The 17,678-nt window shown below is 45.1% G+C and overlaps 2 protein-coding genes across 3 annotated transcripts; one reads left to right on the forward strand and one right to left on the reverse strand.

Moving 5' to 3' along the window:
- Positions 1 to 1,981: 1,981 nt before the first annotated feature.
- LOC139349678 (myosin light chain kinase, smooth muscle-like) lies at positions 1,982 to 10,490 on the forward strand. Of its 2 annotated transcripts, XM_070990633.1 has the most exons (18): positions 1,982 to 2,054; positions 2,532 to 2,680; positions 3,461 to 3,607; positions 3,758 to 3,910; positions 4,033 to 4,168; positions 4,648 to 4,697; positions 4,783 to 4,916; positions 5,024 to 5,180; positions 5,401 to 5,712; positions 5,810 to 5,906; positions 6,039 to 6,242; positions 6,589 to 6,806; positions 7,497 to 7,620; positions 7,984 to 8,136; positions 8,466 to 8,595; positions 8,759 to 8,840; positions 9,050 to 9,190; positions 9,915 to 10,490. In XM_070990633.1, exons 1-18 carry the CDS (start codon positions 2,038 to 2,040, stop codon positions 10,118 to 10,120), a joined length of 2,610 nt encoding a protein of 869 aa, XP_070846734.1. In that variant the 5' UTR covers positions 1,982 to 2,037; the 3' UTR covers positions 10,121 to 10,490. The 2 variants fall into 2 exon arrangements, with proteins under 2 accessions (XP_070846734.1, XP_070846733.1); XM_070990632.1 differs by lacking the exons at positions 1,982 to 2,054; positions 2,532 to 2,680; positions 3,461 to 3,607; positions 3,758 to 3,910; positions 4,033 to 4,168 and adding an exon at positions 4,231 to 4,239 and having other exon boundaries at positions 4,644 to 4,697.
- Positions 10,491 to 10,631: 141 nt separating this feature from the next.
- coasy (CoA synthase) lies at positions 10,632 to 17,064 on the reverse strand. The gene is made up of 10 exons (XM_070991424.1): positions 16,905 to 17,064; positions 15,199 to 15,947; positions 14,864 to 15,078; positions 14,250 to 14,381; positions 13,378 to 13,567; positions 12,658 to 12,722; positions 12,484 to 12,568; positions 12,263 to 12,360; positions 11,906 to 12,052; positions 10,632 to 11,804 (listed from the first exon to the last, which is right to left on the reverse strand). The coding sequence occupies exons 2-10, from the start codon at positions 15,884 to 15,886 to the stop codon at positions 11,745 to 11,747; spliced, it is 1,680 nt and encodes a 559-aa protein (XP_070847525.1). The 5' UTR covers positions 15,887 to 15,947; positions 16,905 to 17,064; the 3' UTR covers positions 10,632 to 11,744.
- Positions 17,065 to 17,678: the final 614 nt, after the last annotated feature.

A 17,678-nucleotide genomic window follows, 5' to 3' on the forward strand; every position in this document is an offset into this window, starting at 1 on the left:
ATTTTCTCCTGCTTATCCGGGGCCGGGGGGAGCAGTCTGAGCAGGGACGCCCAGACTTCCCTCTCCCTAGATACTTCCCCCAGCTCTTCCGGGGGGATACCGAGGCGTTCCCAGGCCAGCCGAGTAACATAGTCACCCCAGCATGTCCTGGGTCTTCCCCGGGGTCTCTTCCCGGTGGGACATGCCTGGAACACTTCCCTAGGGAGGCGTCCAGGGGGCATCCAATAAAGATGCCCGAGCCACCTCAGCTGACTCCTCTCGATGCGGAGGAGCAGCGACTCTACTCTGAGCTCCTCCCGGGTGACAGAGCTCCTCACCCTATCTCTAAGGGAGCGCCCCGCCACCCTGCAGAGGAAACTCATTTCAGCCGCTTGTATCCGGGACCTTGTTCTTTCGGTTATGACCCAAAGTTCATGACCATAGGTGAGGGTAGGAACGTAGATTGATTATTTAAATTAGTGTTTTAAATTGTTTTACTACACAAAAGGCAAAAGGCCAAGACAACGAAAAGAGTGAGTGGGTGCTTTTCAAACAAATGAAATAATCAAAACCAAAAGAGAACTCTCCAAAAATGAGAGTTTGCTTATCCCACAAAAAGAAATAGAAATAAAACCCTCCTATTTGAGGCCTATAGTAAAAGGTGAAAATGAGAATCAAAACACAAAATGAAATAGCACCCCTAATCCTAGTGAAGCTAACAATCAGAAAACTAGTGTGTGCAAAATCAATCCCCCTCTAACCTAGCTCAATTCGAGTCTGGTGACACCACAAATATCAAGAGCACAAGCTCGGACAAAAACCACCACAGACCACAGAATGCTTTTCAACCTGTGTGAAGGACTGGTCACACAAGGTGCCAGCCACCGACTGCCAGGCTGAGACGACTCTTGCAGCCGGCAGGAAATGACAGCTTGCAGGCGATTGGGCGGCGGCTGGCTCGGAGGAGGAGTCCTGCTTCCACACCCCTTCACCTGCAACCACTCACACACATGCCAGGCACAAGAACACACACACACAAACGCACACCAACAATGCACTTCATTGATCTCACATTTAACAGAGACATTGATACCGCATTTATTGTGAACCAATGGCTGCGATTCAGTGGGTTGATTGAAGGCACCCATCTGGGCATGCCTCCGCCCTGTGGTCTACATATGCCACATGCAGCAAACACAGCTGGCACTCGTTCCAGGTGTGGTTTACGGGGCAGAGTTTGGCTTCCTGGAGGCTGAAGTCAGCATGTTGCGTGGTGGTGGTGGGTCAGACAGGACTGCCATCGGGTGAAGTTGTCAACCTGCAGCGGACCTTCGGCCTTGAACAAGTGGAGAGGCTCCCCTCCTGCTGATTGTTTTCCCCCTATTTTCAAATAGTTGAGCGATTAGCCACAGGCCTTTTTTATTTCTCTTTGATTGTGAACATATTCCATGTGAAACAATAAGCTTTTAAACATTGTGCTGTGATGTGGCCTGTTCCTCTTGCAAAGCACAGTTGGTCAGCTGAGAACCTGCAGTCCTGCAGGGGGTGTCACATAAAATGAAATTAAAGTCGATTTTGCAGACCTGAAACTGCTTTTCAGAGCAGCAAGCAAGAGAAAGAAAACTATAAGGGCTTATCAGCTTGCAAAGGGAAAACCAGTCTGTAGTAACAACTGCTAAACAAAAGCTGATGGGGGCACACCTTGGAGACACACCCAAGCAGCTGCCTCCTGCTATTCCCATATCAATAGAAGTAAATGCACGTCATTTACAAGTGGGGTTTACCGTTTGTGGTCATGTGATCCTGTTCCACTTCCATTCAAAGAAACGCTGCCCCATTACAACCTCAGTTTGAGAGAGCCACTTCAGTGATCTCTCTCTACATGCTGTCTGACGCACAGCACTGAAAGCTGCCCTACAGGCTCTTCTTGATTCCTGAGGTGACTCCGGCAGTGTAGCTTAACCTAGTTTACAGGGAACAGATGTTTACGGGGGGTAAAATGGCGAAAAGAAGCTGACAGTGGGACCCTCTCGTTACGTTCAGAGAGGAGATGTTTTGATGACGAGGAGCACCAGGTAGAACTTTTTAGACTTATTTCTTATTTCTTTCGTGTTTCTTTTATCACTGTCCACTCTCTCTCTCTTTAGCTTGAATGTTGCCTCCCTCCCACACGTTTCCTACCCTTTCTTACTATCTCTTTTGTTTTCTGTCACATGTGTTTCTGTCTCTGCCCCCTCTGTTCTGAGCGGGGACAGCGGGGGCTGGACATGTGTGTTTTTAATTGGCCTTCCGATAAAACTGGCTGTTTCCTGTGTACAGTGGGGTGAGAGGTGGGTCGTAATTTCAGAGGCAGTCTGAAAGCCGAGGCTCCTCCTGCTAGCATCTATGAGGGGATGTGTGAACAGAGACAATGAAAATTCAACACATCAGCTTCACACAATACATGTTTACTGAGCACAGCACACCACAGCCAAGAGAAGAAGAGGAAGAGGTCTGGCTGATGAGCGGCTGTTTGAAACTCAGCTGCTGTCTGGTTGTCGTTTCTACTCAAGGATGGACAAGGAAGGTCTGAAGCCAAAGACCTATGTGTCTACTTTCCACTTGGCCCTTAAGCCTCAAGCCAGACCTCTGTGTGTGGAGAGGCAGAGAGAGGATGGACTGGATACCTCGAACAACAAACTGGGAGTCTCATCTGCAACAGGTAAAGAAAAGAAGAACAGGGGAAAAGCTGACTTACAGGCTGTTATATTTGACTCTTTTTTTATTTTCTTTTAAATATCGTATTCACCACAATTACACTCCATCCCGAGCCTCCACCCCCAGGCGCTTCATGTTTCAATTTGAACTTCTGTTGCAAGAATCATTTGCATGATTCAATAGCAAAGGCCTATCATGGAAACCAGGAATACTGGAATCGGCTAGATTGCATATGTATGACTCTCCTGAGGATCATTTGCTACCTTTCAAAAATATTAGCAAGGGTGCAGCTCTCTATATATAACAGATTATTGCGAAATGTGTTGTTTTTTTGTGGTTACCGTGATAGTGTTGTAGTCAGAAACATCCACAAACAGGTCTGTTTCTCTCTGTAATGTAAACACACTGATGGCATTCCACCGCCCACTGGTGACCACCCCTGCTCCCACCCTGCTGGACATTCCAACGCCAAAATACACATGTGCATACACACATGTGGTGGGAAAATCTACTAAGCACCATGTCAAAGGCAGAGGTAGATGACTAGCTGAAATGCAGCTCTGCCTGGAGGCAAAAGAGCTGAAAACATGAACATGTACAACTACTACACGGTGCATTTATAGTTCATCTACAGTTTGGTCATGTCTGGGGAGGAAAAGCCCTTAAAAATACAGTGGTTTTGCAGTGACATGATGTTTGAATAAGGTGGCCCATTCTGGTTGGTCAGCAGTGGAGGAAACACTGTTTGCATACCCATTGTCCATAACATCTGCTCTCTGCAAAGACTCCAGACTGACACCCGTCCAGAAGCAGGAATCGCCGCACTTCAAACAACCACTCAGCGACTGTGCAGTCTGCGAAGGAAGTGATGCTACCTTTCAAGGTGTTATCACAGGAAGTCGGCCTGTGAGCGTTTCCTGGCAACACAATGGTAAATGACCAATTACCATTCCTTAAAAACATCTACCTCTCCACTATGAGCAAGGAAACTCTGCTAGAATATGTCAGCCAAAGCTCTTACGTTGAGGTTCAAGCCACAATATCCTGTATTTATTTTGTCTTTTGTTATTTTATCATTTAGGCAGGAGGATGCATTTGAATAACACTTCCTTCAAAAATGGTGTTGCCAGTCTGGCTCTGACTCAGTGTTCACTTGGAGATGCTGGGATGTATACCTGCGTAGCTGAGAATGCTGTTGGGAAACAGTCAAGCAGCGCTGTGCTACGTATCACAGGTGAAGCAGGGGTCTAGTATGCCGAGTTAGAAATTCCTCACGGTATTACCCGTCCTTAAATGAACCATACTGACTTGATCCATGTATAAGAAACCTGTTTCACTCTGTTTGGAATGACAAAGCACCAAAGGAAATCCCCAGAACAAGCAACCATGAGCTGCACGGTGACATCATGTTCAAGGATGCGTCGCGTGAAAACACCAAACTGTCTCCAGCTTTGAAAAAGAGAAACCAAAACAGAGAAGAAGAAGAAGAAGAAGAAGAAGAAGAAGAAGAAGAAGAAGAAGAAGAAGAAGAAGAAGAAGAAGAAGAAGAAGAAGAAGACAAAGGTAGATGACAAACTTTTGTCTTTTCATTATTACATGCCCATAAAATCATCCCTCCTTTCTACCTTTTCTTCTTACTATGACTACTTTTAAAATTATTCCATAGAAACAATGTTAATTAATAACAAAAGTGCTGATAATATAGAGCTGGGAAGCAGAAACATGCATTTATTAATTTCATTAATAAAAGCACTTTTTGATTCAAATTGTTTTTAAACTCAGTTTCAAGTCAGACCCTTTGCAGTCCAGGAAAAAGCAACTTTTTCATGCATAAATGGGCTGCACTGGCTGCCTGGTGATTGCAGTGCCACTGCAACCAAACATGACTGCTCACACATGATTGGTCAGGTACTTCTTAAATCTGCCTATTGTTGCCCACACACCTGTAAGTCCACCTACTTCTTCAGTCTCCACAGATATCTCAGACATCAACCTTCAAACAAAAGTCTCCGCTAGCAAAGGTGAGTGTAAGCTACTGAGGTAAAAACTTCATTTTAGCGCGCTCCATTCATGCTTTATTGATAAAATCAAACTTAATTTCCTCAGGACCTCCTGGAGTGGAGTTTCTACACAGGCCAGAGCAGGTGCAGGTTCGAGTAGGACAGCAGGCCCGGCTACGCTGTGAGTTCAGGAGCAGCTCCGTCCCTGTGGCCTGCTGCTGGATTTACAACAGAGACAAGGTAACAGAGGGTGTCAGCGTTGTTTGAACCATCATTTTGTACTCTCACTTTAAAACTCTGTGCGAGTAAAGGTCTTGGTGTGAACATCCACCTTGCTTCCTCCTCAGGTGTTGATTGGAGGGCCGAGGATGTCTATCAGGAGCAGCCAGACGCAGAGCGAGGTGGAGGTCTGTCAGGCCTGTCCAGCCGACACAGGCTCGTACACCGTCATAGTACGAAACAGAGAAGGCTCTGCCCAGCATACAATCTCCCTCAGTGTCATAGGTGAGACTCATGCTCGGACACAAATGCCCTGTCAGTGCTTCCTGTTGCACAGATGCAAATTTAGAAAGAACTGACAGAAAATGTAGTGAAGAGGCAAATGTGGCATTTAGGACCATAATATAAATGGTGTGCATGGACATTTTAATCTCCAAAAAGCATCAAATGCTACCACCTATCAGTGGCTCAAACGTAGGTATTCTGTTCTTGAATTTCTCCTCAGACCGGCCTGACCCTCCCGCATCCCAGCCCGTTGTTTCCCAGCTGTCCACCCAGTCCCTGGTCTTGTCCTGGACGGGGCCCAGCTATGACGGAGGCACAGCTGTGCTGGGCTACATTGTGGAGGTCAAAGAAGAGGGCCCAGACAAGCCTGGGAGCTGGACTGAAGTGGCAAGCCGTTGTAAAAACACATCCTACCACGTCCGCTCAGGCCTGGAGCATCTGGGCCAGTACCGCTTCCGCGTCAGAGCCTACAACACGGCAGGGGTCAGCGAACCAAGCCAGGAGTCTGAGTGTGTCAAGATGGCCACTGCAAGTGAGTGATTTGTAAAATGTTTGAGAAGAGGGCTTGAGATTTTAGGTCTGGAGGGATGTGCCTATTAGTCACCTCTGTGTATTCTTTGTGTTTGAAGAACAAAAGAAGGAAGAGCCCAAGTCGTACATCACAGTGACCATCGACACCAATCACAAGGTCAAGGAGCACTACAACGTGCACGAGAAGCTGGGAGTGTAAGCATGGATTCCTTATATTTAAAGCAAACTTTAGACTTCAGAATACTTCAGATGATCCTCATTTATATTTTCAGTAAGTGCATTGAAAATGGACTTTCAAAGTGAAGTAGTAACGCGTTGTGTTTACAGTGGGAAGTTCGGCCAGGTGTTCCGCATGTCCCACAAAGAGACGGGTCAGGTGTGTGCGGGGAAGTTCTACAGAGCCCGAACTTCCCATGAGAGGGAAGCAGCCCGCAAAGAGATCGAGCTCATGAACCATCTTCACCACCCAAAACTGGTCCAGTGTCTGGCTGCTTATGACACACGCTTGGAAGTGGTCATGGTCATGGAGTAGTAAGTAATCTGGTGATGGGAAGTTTCTGCTGCTAATCACAATCACAATCATCAAAGCCACAAGCGATTGAGCCAATGGCAAAGCAGGGAGTGTAAGGTAGTCCTGATTTCACATCAGTCACAGGACTAATGTTGCTAGGTGACACTAGTGGCTGCTGTACTGTTATCAGATGGATGTGTGATTATATATGGCTGTTTGTAGGAGATTTAGCATGAACTCAATTTGACCCATTCAAACCATGAAATGTCTGCAAACCATATGGGAAATGCTGCTCGATATGAGAGTACCAGAGCTACTGGAGCTAAGGGCTGTTTTGGACCTGAAAGGTGTTATCTGTCTGCCCAGTATTGCAGGTGGAGAGCTCTTTGAACGCATCGTGGATGACAACTTTGAGCACACAGAGCCCACCAGCGCCCGCTACATGCAGCAGATCCTGGAGGGCATGCAGTACGTTCACAAGCAGAACATCGTCCACTTGGACCTCAAACCAGAGAACATCGTCTGTGTGGATACAACTGGAACACAGATCAAGATCATTGACTTCGGCTTGGCGAGTAAACTGGGTGAGTTTGCTGGATTTGTGGGAACAACTGTCACAATGATCTCACTGGGATCTCTCACTGGGACCTGTTTTTTTTAAAGAACTTTCACAGTGGCTCACCAGGGACGGTGAATAAATCACTCTGCGTGTATTCTGATGAATGGCATATCCTGTTTGCATCCCAGGAAAAGTTACAATACAGGGAAATCCAAGAGTCCTTATAAGGCGGCGGTTGGGGCTGTGCAGCCGAACTCTGTGCCATCAACTCTGTGCAGCCTTGTGCACCCAGCAGAGAGAGTAAAATGCTTCCTGTTATGCCCGCATAAGCCTAACAATATGAGTTTACCATGTTTTATCCTGACAACACAGCAGGGTCTACAGAGGATCACTCATTTTAACACGTGCCAGAAATAAGCCAAGATAACATCAAGGAGTGTCACATCTCTAAATTCCTAGTTGTCTGCAATGCCAGTTATGTAATAACAAATCCTTAAATAGACTGCTACCTCAGCTCAATAAATGCAGCAAAGCCTGTGAGGCCAATTCAGGCAGAAAATTTGGTGATGTTCCAGACGCTGCATCTCCACGCTGGGTGGTCTATTTAGAGATGACTCGAGCCATCTGTAAATAGGCGAAAAGAAACAGGCAAATACAAAACATTCAGGGTGACACTTTGAATTTCTCAGTTTCTAACTCTTGCCCTGTTCTTCAGAGGAGGATAAACCTCTGATGGTGATGCATGGCACGCCGGAGTTTGTGGCCCCGGAGGTGATCAGCTATGAGCCCGTGGGCCTGGAGACAGACATGTGGAGCATCGGAGTCATCTGCTTCATCCTGTGAGTCGAGGGAAGGCGGTAGTTGTTTAAACCATGACAACAACATACACTAAAAGAAAGAATGGAGCTGGGGATATGGGACTATAAAGATGGATTTGTTTACAGGCACAGTCATTTGAAAATAGCTCAAAGTAAAAGGAATACATCACCAACATGAATTATGTCAATGATGCTAATGCTACTAAAAATCTGAAATCTATGCATCCAAATGATTCTATAAATACATATCTGGCGCCATCTTGTGGCGATGTTATATCACTACAGTCCTTCATACCATGCTGTCTGTGTAGAAACAGCATGTTTTGGTAAGCTTGCATGAGTCCATGTGTGTTTCATTCATCGTTATATTGTTTTGTGTCCCAGGCTCAGCGGAGAGTCTCCCTTCCAGGGGAACAACGACGCAGAGACTTTTACTCTCGTGACTGCTGCTCGCTACGAGTTTGATCAGGAGAGTTTTGAGGACATCTCTGATCAAGCTAAAGACTTTATTACCTCCCTGCTGAAGAAAGACCGAAGGTTGATCTGGTTTCCTTTTTTCTCATAGCAGTGCTCACAATCTCCTTTGATTCAAGTATCTCTTTGTGATCCAGTCAGAAAGTTTCAAGCTCAGTGCACATGAGAAGCAGATTCCCTCCAGCTGAAAATGTCACATCATGAGAAACATATCCCTTGTGACATTTCCAACCATTTGTAGACAATTTGCATGGTACCAAACCATCTAGCAAGCTCTGACTATGAGTCCGAGAGACTCAGGGTCTTATTTATGCGTCGGGTGATCACAGCTAGCTCAGGAGAGCAGCTTTTGACAGCCATTGCTTCTACCTCTCTATCCACTTGCACTGTAGATGCAGGTTGTCATGCACCGAGGCCCTCGCCCACCCCTGGATGGTCTCTTTCACCCCCCTGACCCGCAGACCCACCAAGTCGCTCAATAAGGGGAAGATGAGGCGCTTTCTGGCCAAGCGCAAGTGGAAGGTAACACAGCTGACAAATGACTGATTTCCCATTGGACAGATGTACAATTTTCTTATCAGAGCTTCCATATGATGACCTTTCAGCTCATTTGTACTATACAGACCTGAAGCTTGGTTATGAGTGTAGTTAGTCATGCAGTGCTATTTGTCCTTTAAACTTCTAGAAAACTGGCAAGGCTGTTTTGGCCCTACAGCGGATGGCTAACCTCTCCAACAGGCCAGACTCTCCTGGCAGCTCCTCAGAGGGTAAGACAGATAAAAAGACACACACACACACACACACACACACACACACACACACACACACACACACACACAAAATGCCCTCCTATGTCCTAGAGCCCCGTACATATGGCAGATGACTCACAGTTTCCGATTGTCACTTCAAGTTTACCCTTTTGTGATCAGTAAAGCCTTGTTCTGTTTGATTCGTCATCATCCTCCCTCTCATCCAGAGCCAGGCTGGAGCCAAGAGGCAGAGGAGGCCATCCAGTCGTTGGATAAGCAGCTTCAGAGTGAACCTCGCTTCCAGCAGGCCCTGAAGGACACCACCCTTCCCAAAGGAGCAACTGCTCAGCTAACGTGCCTCGTCAATGGTAGAGTGACAGAACTGTGATGCACTTCATTAAATGATGCCCCTCCACAGTCTACCAGGGTCGTGTTAACTATGGATCAAATTGTGTTTTTTGAAAGGGACTGCTTGTAGGGACGAACCCAAACATAATTAGCACCCTGCCATCTGTAGCTTCCATCAGATCTATGGAGTGATTCACCATCTTTCAGCTCAGTGTTGTGATTTTACAGACCGCAACTTAACTCTTTTGAACAGTTAGCTTGGCTCTGTTCAAAGGTTACTAAATCCATCTATCAGCCCCTCTTTTTTGTAAAGTTCACAAATTAATTTGAACTTTTTTAAAAATCTGTGCAAAATGGAAGGCAACCTCACAGTGATAACAAGACTCCAGGAAGTCCTACGTTACCTTTGCACAGAGCAAAGCTCCACCTGTTAGCTGTTTGTAGTCTGTGTGCTAAGCTAATGCAAAAATAGTTACTGTACAGACTGAACTGTAGTGTACTTCATCTTATCTTCTTTACCAAGAAAACAAATAAGCTGTTCTTACCTGGTAACAGATTGTGGCTCGCTTGAATGGAAATGCAATGGTTTGAACCAAATGTCCTTAATATTGAACAGTTTTTATACAACAAATCCTTTAATACAAACCATTCAGACATTTGGTGTTGGCATATTTGACAGTTTAACATCCAGTGAGTATTTTATGCTCTTGACTCTGCTGTAAAGTCTTATTGCCTCAATCCTAGGTTACCCACAGCCGGAGGTGAGGTGGCTTCAGAATGAGAAGCCGGTGTCTGAGTCGTGCAGAGTGTCCATGGAGCAGCTTGAAGACGGACTCTGTTCTCTGGTTCTGGTTGATCTGGAGCCTTCTGACTCTGGGGTTTATGTGTGCAGGGCCAGCAACAAGCTGGGGGAAGCAATGTGCTCTGCCAAACTGAGAGTGGAGATGTGACTGTGGAGAACACCAGTGGAGGCATAAAGCCTGGATGGACACTGATGGACAGTTATTCACTGCCACACAGAAGGCTTACACACAGTTTCAAGGCAATAAGGGTGTGTTGTGGTCTGTGATCAAGAGGACAACATTTGGACACACAAACCTAGAGGCCTTTGTTTCCCAGCAGTCACTAGTGTACCGGCCAAGTCTGTTTTCTTTCAATGTGTGGCTAACAACAACCAATGCACATGGTTTTGTTGAACTCAAATAAGGTAAAATCGTGCTACTGTGGCTGACCTCAGCACCGTTCACGCAACTGGTCACATGAAAACTGTATATTTTGCACATTTAAGTATCATTAAAATGTAAATGTTTTAAAGGCATTAAAATTAAAGGCTGAATTTTAGAAAAAAAATCCTGCTTTGTTGACAGTGAATGAAAGTAGCATAAAAGCTGAAATCAAATTTTCTGCTCATAAATTTAAAGTGAAAAGAAACTGAGAAAAAAAACCTCACTCAGGGTTGAAAACATTTAATGCCAGTTTATTAAAGCATTCCACAGAGTTTCAAGCTGACATGCAGGACCATGAAAATCAAGACACTTTTTCAAAGACACAATGTCTCACCAACTGTATGAACACACTACACTCAATATTGAAGGTATGGCGAAAGCAACGAAGCAGTATTTCTTATGTAAACACTGATTTATAATATTATTGCAGGATGTGACAACATGAAATTAAGCATAAGCTGAATACATCATCCACTCCGCTGTCCCGCTTGGCTTTTTCAGGTACTTTCAGAAACATTGAATTTTTCAACAGATTTCATTCAAAGATATAAAATCTTTTTTGTATGCATTTATACATTTTCCTTTATTAGTCAGTGTACTGATCCTGACCTTTTGCCCCTCATTCAACCTGACTGCTACCCTGATAATGGTACAAAATATCATCTATTGCACATATTTCTACAATACAAGGACCTTGGTTGGTCTTTTATAATTTCTCATTAGATCATAGTGATGATAGTAAATTTGTTAAAATATTCTCTCTAAACTGCAAAAATACAAATGTCGAATCATACAATCTTTCAATGTGATACCTCCCTTTAACCTTACCGTTAATTGCTTTTCTAAGCTACATTCATTACACTTAGGAGACACAGAAAAAGGACAAGTGTGTCCAAATCATTAGATGTTGCTGAGAGGTTTAGTCTTGAAGTAATGCTGAATGTTGGGCATATCATTTAAACTTCAGTGTCCATTTAAAGGCAGGCCATTCATTAAAAAAAATCTTTGGATGAAAACAGCTACGATTCTCGGGATAAAGTAAAACTTTATTAATCTGATCATTCCAGAACTTATTTTGTTCGGAATCATTTGTCGTTTTCCTCACCCACCCATCTTTCATTTTCACTCAGCATCTTAAAACGGGAGCTTAAAAACCTGTGGAAAGTCAGTCAGGCACTGGGTCTCGGTCAAAGAAGCTTGCTGGGTTTGCCGCAGAAACCGCTCTCACTTCTTTCTAAGGCAGTGTTTCCTCATGTGCATCAGTCACTTTTGCGCACATGTCCCTCGACCCGCACTCGCTTCTTCTGCATGGTCACAGCTCAGATGATGTAGTGACCCACACGTGTTCTTACTGTCCCTCTTGCCTCTGTTGGATTCTCTTCTGAAGAAGATTCCAAGCTTTCAGCACCTTTAAAACAACAGACATTGGAAAAATCATTGTTTTCTAATTGTACTTTCATTTAATGAAGATGTGTAAACCCCATACTAATAGCATGGCGAGCAGCTGACCTGTTTCCGAGTGACCTCTGGCTCCCACAGCGTGCTGAGCACTACGTTGGCGTGCTCCACTTGCTTGGCGTTGGACCACTGGCTCTGCAGCCGGCGCAGTGCGTCTTCTGTTGTCACGCCGTCTCGCTCAGTTATCCTTGACACTGCCTGGGAAGAGGAACAAGGAGAGGCAGGTGGGTTAGATCAACAAATGGAGTCTTTCTAGTTGTAAATTTTGAGTAGACTTTCAAAATGTACAACTATAGTGCCCCCCAGTGGTACTATACTGTACTGAAACTTCTTTACAAACGTGGACATGTTACGCTAGTGCAGTGCCCTGCATGTTTTAGATGTGCATGTGTTAGAGGAACATGTTACCTCTTCATCAGGGATGATGGTGACCCAGACCTCGTGGACCATGTCTGTCCAGCCGGCCTCCAGAAGAACAGCTGCATCCACCACACACACCTGTTTACCTGCAGAGAGCAAAGGATCACATGAACACTGACAGACTCTCGTCTAATACAAAGAGAGGGCAACTTCTCTTCATTACAACCCTACATCTCAAAGAGATTAATAAATGTACATCCATACTGTACCTTCCTCTCTGGCTTGGCTGATTCTGCTCTTCACCAGAAGGGCGATCTCAGGCCATACGATGTCTGTCAGGGCTTTTAACCGCTCCTACATGAGAAACAGCAACTTGATCAAGCTGTCGACACACAGCCGTGTAGTCTGACACGAATGTGCTGAAACATTATTCATGCTGTTACCTTGTTTCCAAAAACTTTCTTTCCTAATGCCTGTCTGTTGATGGTTTTATCTTCCTTCAGGAGATCTAAAAGTGATGAAATACACAAATCACTCCACTGCAACACATGAGATTTCATACAACATTAACAGGACAACATGAAAAATCGAGCTGTACGGTGTAGAATACGTCTATTGATGCCACGTGGATTGAAAACCACATTAGTGCTGCCAAGCTACAGCTATCATATTTTTGTAATCTAATTACGGCACAACCTGGAGGCTGTTTTTTGAGAAGGAACATTTATGACTGTTCCATCCCATGTGAATCAGGTTCAGCAGGCTCACGATCAAAACCCGTCTTACCAGCAGTCAGAAAGTGCACTGGTGATGATCTCTGAGAAATCATGTTCAAGTTAAGCTTTTCAAATGTTCACTGATCTGTATAAGTATAGATACCATAAAGTACATGTAAATACTGTAGGGGAAAACAAATGATGGGACTTTAAAGTTCAACAACAGTGATAGGATGGACTGTTTTAAGAGGAGTGACTGACATACTAGTCCTCCATTAGTCTGTAATTTGGCCAATCATAAATATTAAAGCCAGAAGTCATCCTGAATTAAAAATCAAATACTATAAAAACAAATGCAAAGGTGCATCATCGTATGAGACACCACAAGAGACGGGTGACACGTCTCTACCTGTAGCCAGTAATGTCTTCAATGCAGTGTTTCCTCACCTGACCCAAATTCTTCAAGCACTCTGTGATAGGCCGCTGTGCCGGGCTGGTACACCTCATGGCCCAGCTTGTCACAGTCAATCCGGACTGCGCCCAGAGCCTCCAGCTGCCTGGCGATGGAGCTCTTACCACTGCCGCTGCCTCCTGTCAGGCCAATCACATATGGAAGGGGAGGGAGATGCGATGTGTCCTGGAGCAAAAGAAACAGGAGATATACAAGGATGTAAGATATGATTGCTTCATAGTGAAGAATAGCAGCTAATACTGCAGCACGAAACATGAGAGCATCGAGGACTGACGGGTGGAGGTGATGATATTTATCTTTGTCTCCAGTTGTCTCTAAGCCTTCATGTGTGACCCACTTGAAAACCACCAAAATCAGATCACACATCTGCCTCTTTTCATTTAGCAGGTGTTTCATTGCTGAACATTTTGCACTTTGGCATTTATGGCAAGAAAATCTGTTATTTTTTACCTGAATGAGACACCTCCTCTGGGAACGGTTAAACATTAAAGTTTTCAAAGTCCGATATGTGTGTTTGACCCTTGTTAAAAAATGCTTGGCTGTCGTTTTATTGGATGAAAACACTGTTCCTCACCAACTGCTCGAAAACAGCCGGCTGACTTTCATTTTTACCTGAATTTCATTAAACAGGAAAGAAAACTTAACTGATGGTCTTTGTTATGTTATGCAATATATATGTATTCTTGCATAAAATCAAATAAAGTTGTATTATGTTTCTTCCTTTCCTTTGCTTTCTTGTGACTTCAATCTGTGTGTAAGTTTCTGCTGCCACAATACCACTATTAGTATCCATTATGCGGCCTTGAAATCCATTATCAAAATGTAAACACCTTTAAACGTGACCTACTTTGGGCGGGACGAGGAGGGTGCCGAGCAGACGAGAGCGCAGACTGGAGGAGCTGATCTTCTCCTCCTCTGTCTCAGTGTGGTGAGCATCTTTAAGCAGCTGGATCTCGTGGAGGACGAGCACTGGGAGGCCCTGAAGCAGAGAAAACATCAAATATGTTACAATGTGCTCCCAGACTCTGGTGACTGAAAGCTTGACCATCAAGCTTCTCTGATGTCCCAGGAATAATATATTCAGTAGATCTTTTTTTCTTTCTTTCAACCAGTCACAGTCACATGATTTTTACAAGCAATGGACAACCTGCGAGTAAAGCTCAGTGACTCTCAGAGAAGAAGCTAAGGGGAAAAGGACAAATTTCCATTAAAAAATAAACACATGGAGGAAAAAAACTGCACTAGGACTACATGATACTGACATAAGCACATGTTAAAGGATCATCTGTGACATTTTTGTATCTTGGTAATTCATTATTCTACAATTTTATCACAAAAGTGGCTGCCTCTTGTACATCAAAACTTCAAAAAATGTATTTCCAGATGTTGCTGTTTGATAAATCTAGCAGCCACCGCTGACAGGATGGAGAGATATCCACCAACTGGGAAAAGTCAACTTACATTCTCAAGGCGTTTCTTGTTGACGGCCTCGCCTCCCCTCCTCGTCTCCTCACTAACCACAATGCACTGCAGCAAGGGGTCAACCACAGAGACGCCAAAGGGGTCGTCGAGGGGCACGATCTCCACCTGCAGCGAGGGTTTGATGTCATGCAGGAACTCCTGCAGTCTCTGGACCCGCAGTGAGTAGGGCTCCACCAGCTCCTTTAGCACTTTTTCTAAAGCAGGGAGGAAAAGGATGGTGGGTGGGCTGCCCTCTGATCACTGGTTTCATAGATAAGCATAAGAAATATCACACAATACTGAAAAGGAAAACTGCGAAAAAACGAGCTACTCACTTTTCAGCATCGCCTGGTCACACACACCAATAATGAATCTTCTATTAGCCAGCAGGCATGAGATGTTGAGCAACGTCTTGTGGGCCCCGTGGAGCCGGTCAAACGTCCCCCCTACCACCACATCACTGTAGGTCACCAGGGGCTCTGCCTTTTCTTCAGGCTCTTTCAGCCCTTCCTCTTTCTCCTGCAGCTTGATCAGCTGTGGCTGAAGCAGCTCTGAGGACAGGCTGGGGCTACAGACGTAGCAGTGGCCCATGTACCTCTGCAGACACTGCTTAACCTGATGGAACTCACCTGGGTCCTGCAGAGGGAAGTCTGTTAGCACCACGTCCGGGGAGTGAGAGAGAGACTGTGGTGTGGGAAAGGGGCAGTTTGGGATTGTCTGGGTCCCGCTGCAGGCGGCTGACTGCGCGCGAACATTGGTCAGCAAAACGCGGACATCCAGGTGCGCGCACACGTCAGCTGCATTGCTGTAAAGGCGTGAAATGAGCGTAGACAGGTCGACCACCGGTGGAATGAAAACTGGTCGAGGCTGGCTCCCACTGCCCAGGTTCAGCCCGGGGTGGAGGTGGACGTACAGTGTGCGCTCTACAAGCTGAGCGGCTGAGCTGAGCACCGGAGCGATGCGCAAGGGGAGGGTGTGGAGAGGAGACGTCAGCACAAGGATGCCCGTGCTGAACATGGACATGGCTGATACCACAGCCTGAGGAATCGCTGTTGGTGATGAGTAAACACTGAAGGGTGGAAGGCTGAAAGTAAAAAAAAAAAAAAAAGTAGCAGCTGAGGTTGTGATGTTAATGTTTACATGAGGAAATTACAGTGTTAACCACAGACTCTCTCAAGGAGGGGTGGTTATTACTTTGCTTTTATGCAACTAAAAGATTATAGAGGCTGCATTTTATGAGACAAAATGTCATAAAGAGTTGCTGTTGCACCGCTGGTTTACTCTGCTGTTACAGGGCTATAACATAATATTCTCTGTTTGTGGTTACTGAGACGCTCCATTGTCTCAATGAGGAATTCAGAGAATGTCTCAATTAGAGATAACATTATCATGCTGGCAGTGTGTCTATGGGTCCTGTGTTATGTTTACCTTGACACTAGCTCTCTACCTGGTTATAAGTCAACACAGGAGAAAGGTAACTTCAAAAATGTTCCTTAAATTCAACAGGTCAACATTACCTGGACAACGCTAACCCTGATCATGCATGACTTGGACCTTTAGTCACTCAATGACTCATGAGTGTAAAGGTTTTTGGCAAGGGATGTGAGCGGGTTCTTGTTTACTGTTAGCCACCATGGCTTCCTGCTAGCTGCTTAGCTAGCTGGTGACAACATGGTCACAGCATGAGTGTTCACACGGTGCTTGGCAGCTGTAATATAGAAGCAATGTCATTTTTTCACGCCCGACAGCGAGAGCCGACATTAACTTTACAAACTGTGTACTCAAAGTCCTAGCTAGCTAGTTCTGTAGTACCACCATCACATTGCCTGGAAGAAGCTGCACTAAAACCCCTTTGCAAAGTGATCCAGTAGATTCAATGTGATAACCCCGAAGAAACGTCGATGAAGTTAACGTTTCTTATGACCCTGTTACAACGGACCGGTCCGTGTTGCCTTATGAGCAACATTTGCTGCGGCCCATGAACAGAGCAATTGTTGACAATCTGGCATGTATGCAACCTTGCAGTTAAGCATCACCTTACCCGTGTCGAGCAAATCCACAGCGACTCAGAGAGCGGCTGAATCGCGCACTACGGAAATGGACTTGTCCACATATCAACTGAATATGTCCTTTTCCTGAAAGTCTTCAACAAGGAACTGTCTTATCCAGCCCACTCCTGCTCAAAGAGCTCAGCACCCACTGGTGGAAGTCACTCACACGTGAACTGGGCATAGACATAATATACGTAAGACGCCTCATTACGTGCTGGAGCGTAATCCAGCGTCGCCGCCATATTGGGTGGGTCTCCGCTAGCACCAGAGTCAACCGAAGTCAACGTAAAGAGCGCAACTATGCCCCTATTTTATTTATTTATTTTATTTTATTTAGCTTCCCAGCCCCAGTTACAAGCTTAACAGGGTAGTGTAAGACGCTGGAAAGACTTGGACCTTTAAAGCTTACTTTTCCAGGACTTAAAAAAAAAAGAAAGAAGGAAAAAATGTACTGAGCAGGTATATATGGGAGCTTTGTATGTATGTATGTGTTAAAATCAGTGTATATCACAAACATCAGCAGTTTCAGTCCAGGATATTATGGAATCTTTGTCATCCTCAAGCTGTGAACAGTTGTTTAAATTTAGACACGTCAGGCCAGACGGGGTGTGTGTGTGTGTGTGTGTGTGTGTGTGCGCGTGTGTGTGTGTTTGAAAGCAGCAGTGGACTGTGGGCCGACACACATGATGAGTTGGCCAAAAAGACAAAACCTTCCTCGTTTCGACAGTTTGTTTAATACGCATGTCAACAGGTTATGCGAGATG

Source organism: Chaetodon trifascialis, chromosome 21 (genome assembly GCF_039877785.1).
Source record: "Chaetodon trifascialis isolate fChaTrf1 chromosome 21, fChaTrf1.hap1, whole genome shotgun sequence".
In the NCBI taxonomy this organism is placed as follows: domain Eukaryota; kingdom Metazoa; phylum Chordata; class Actinopteri; order Chaetodontiformes; family Chaetodontidae; genus Chaetodon; species Chaetodon trifascialis.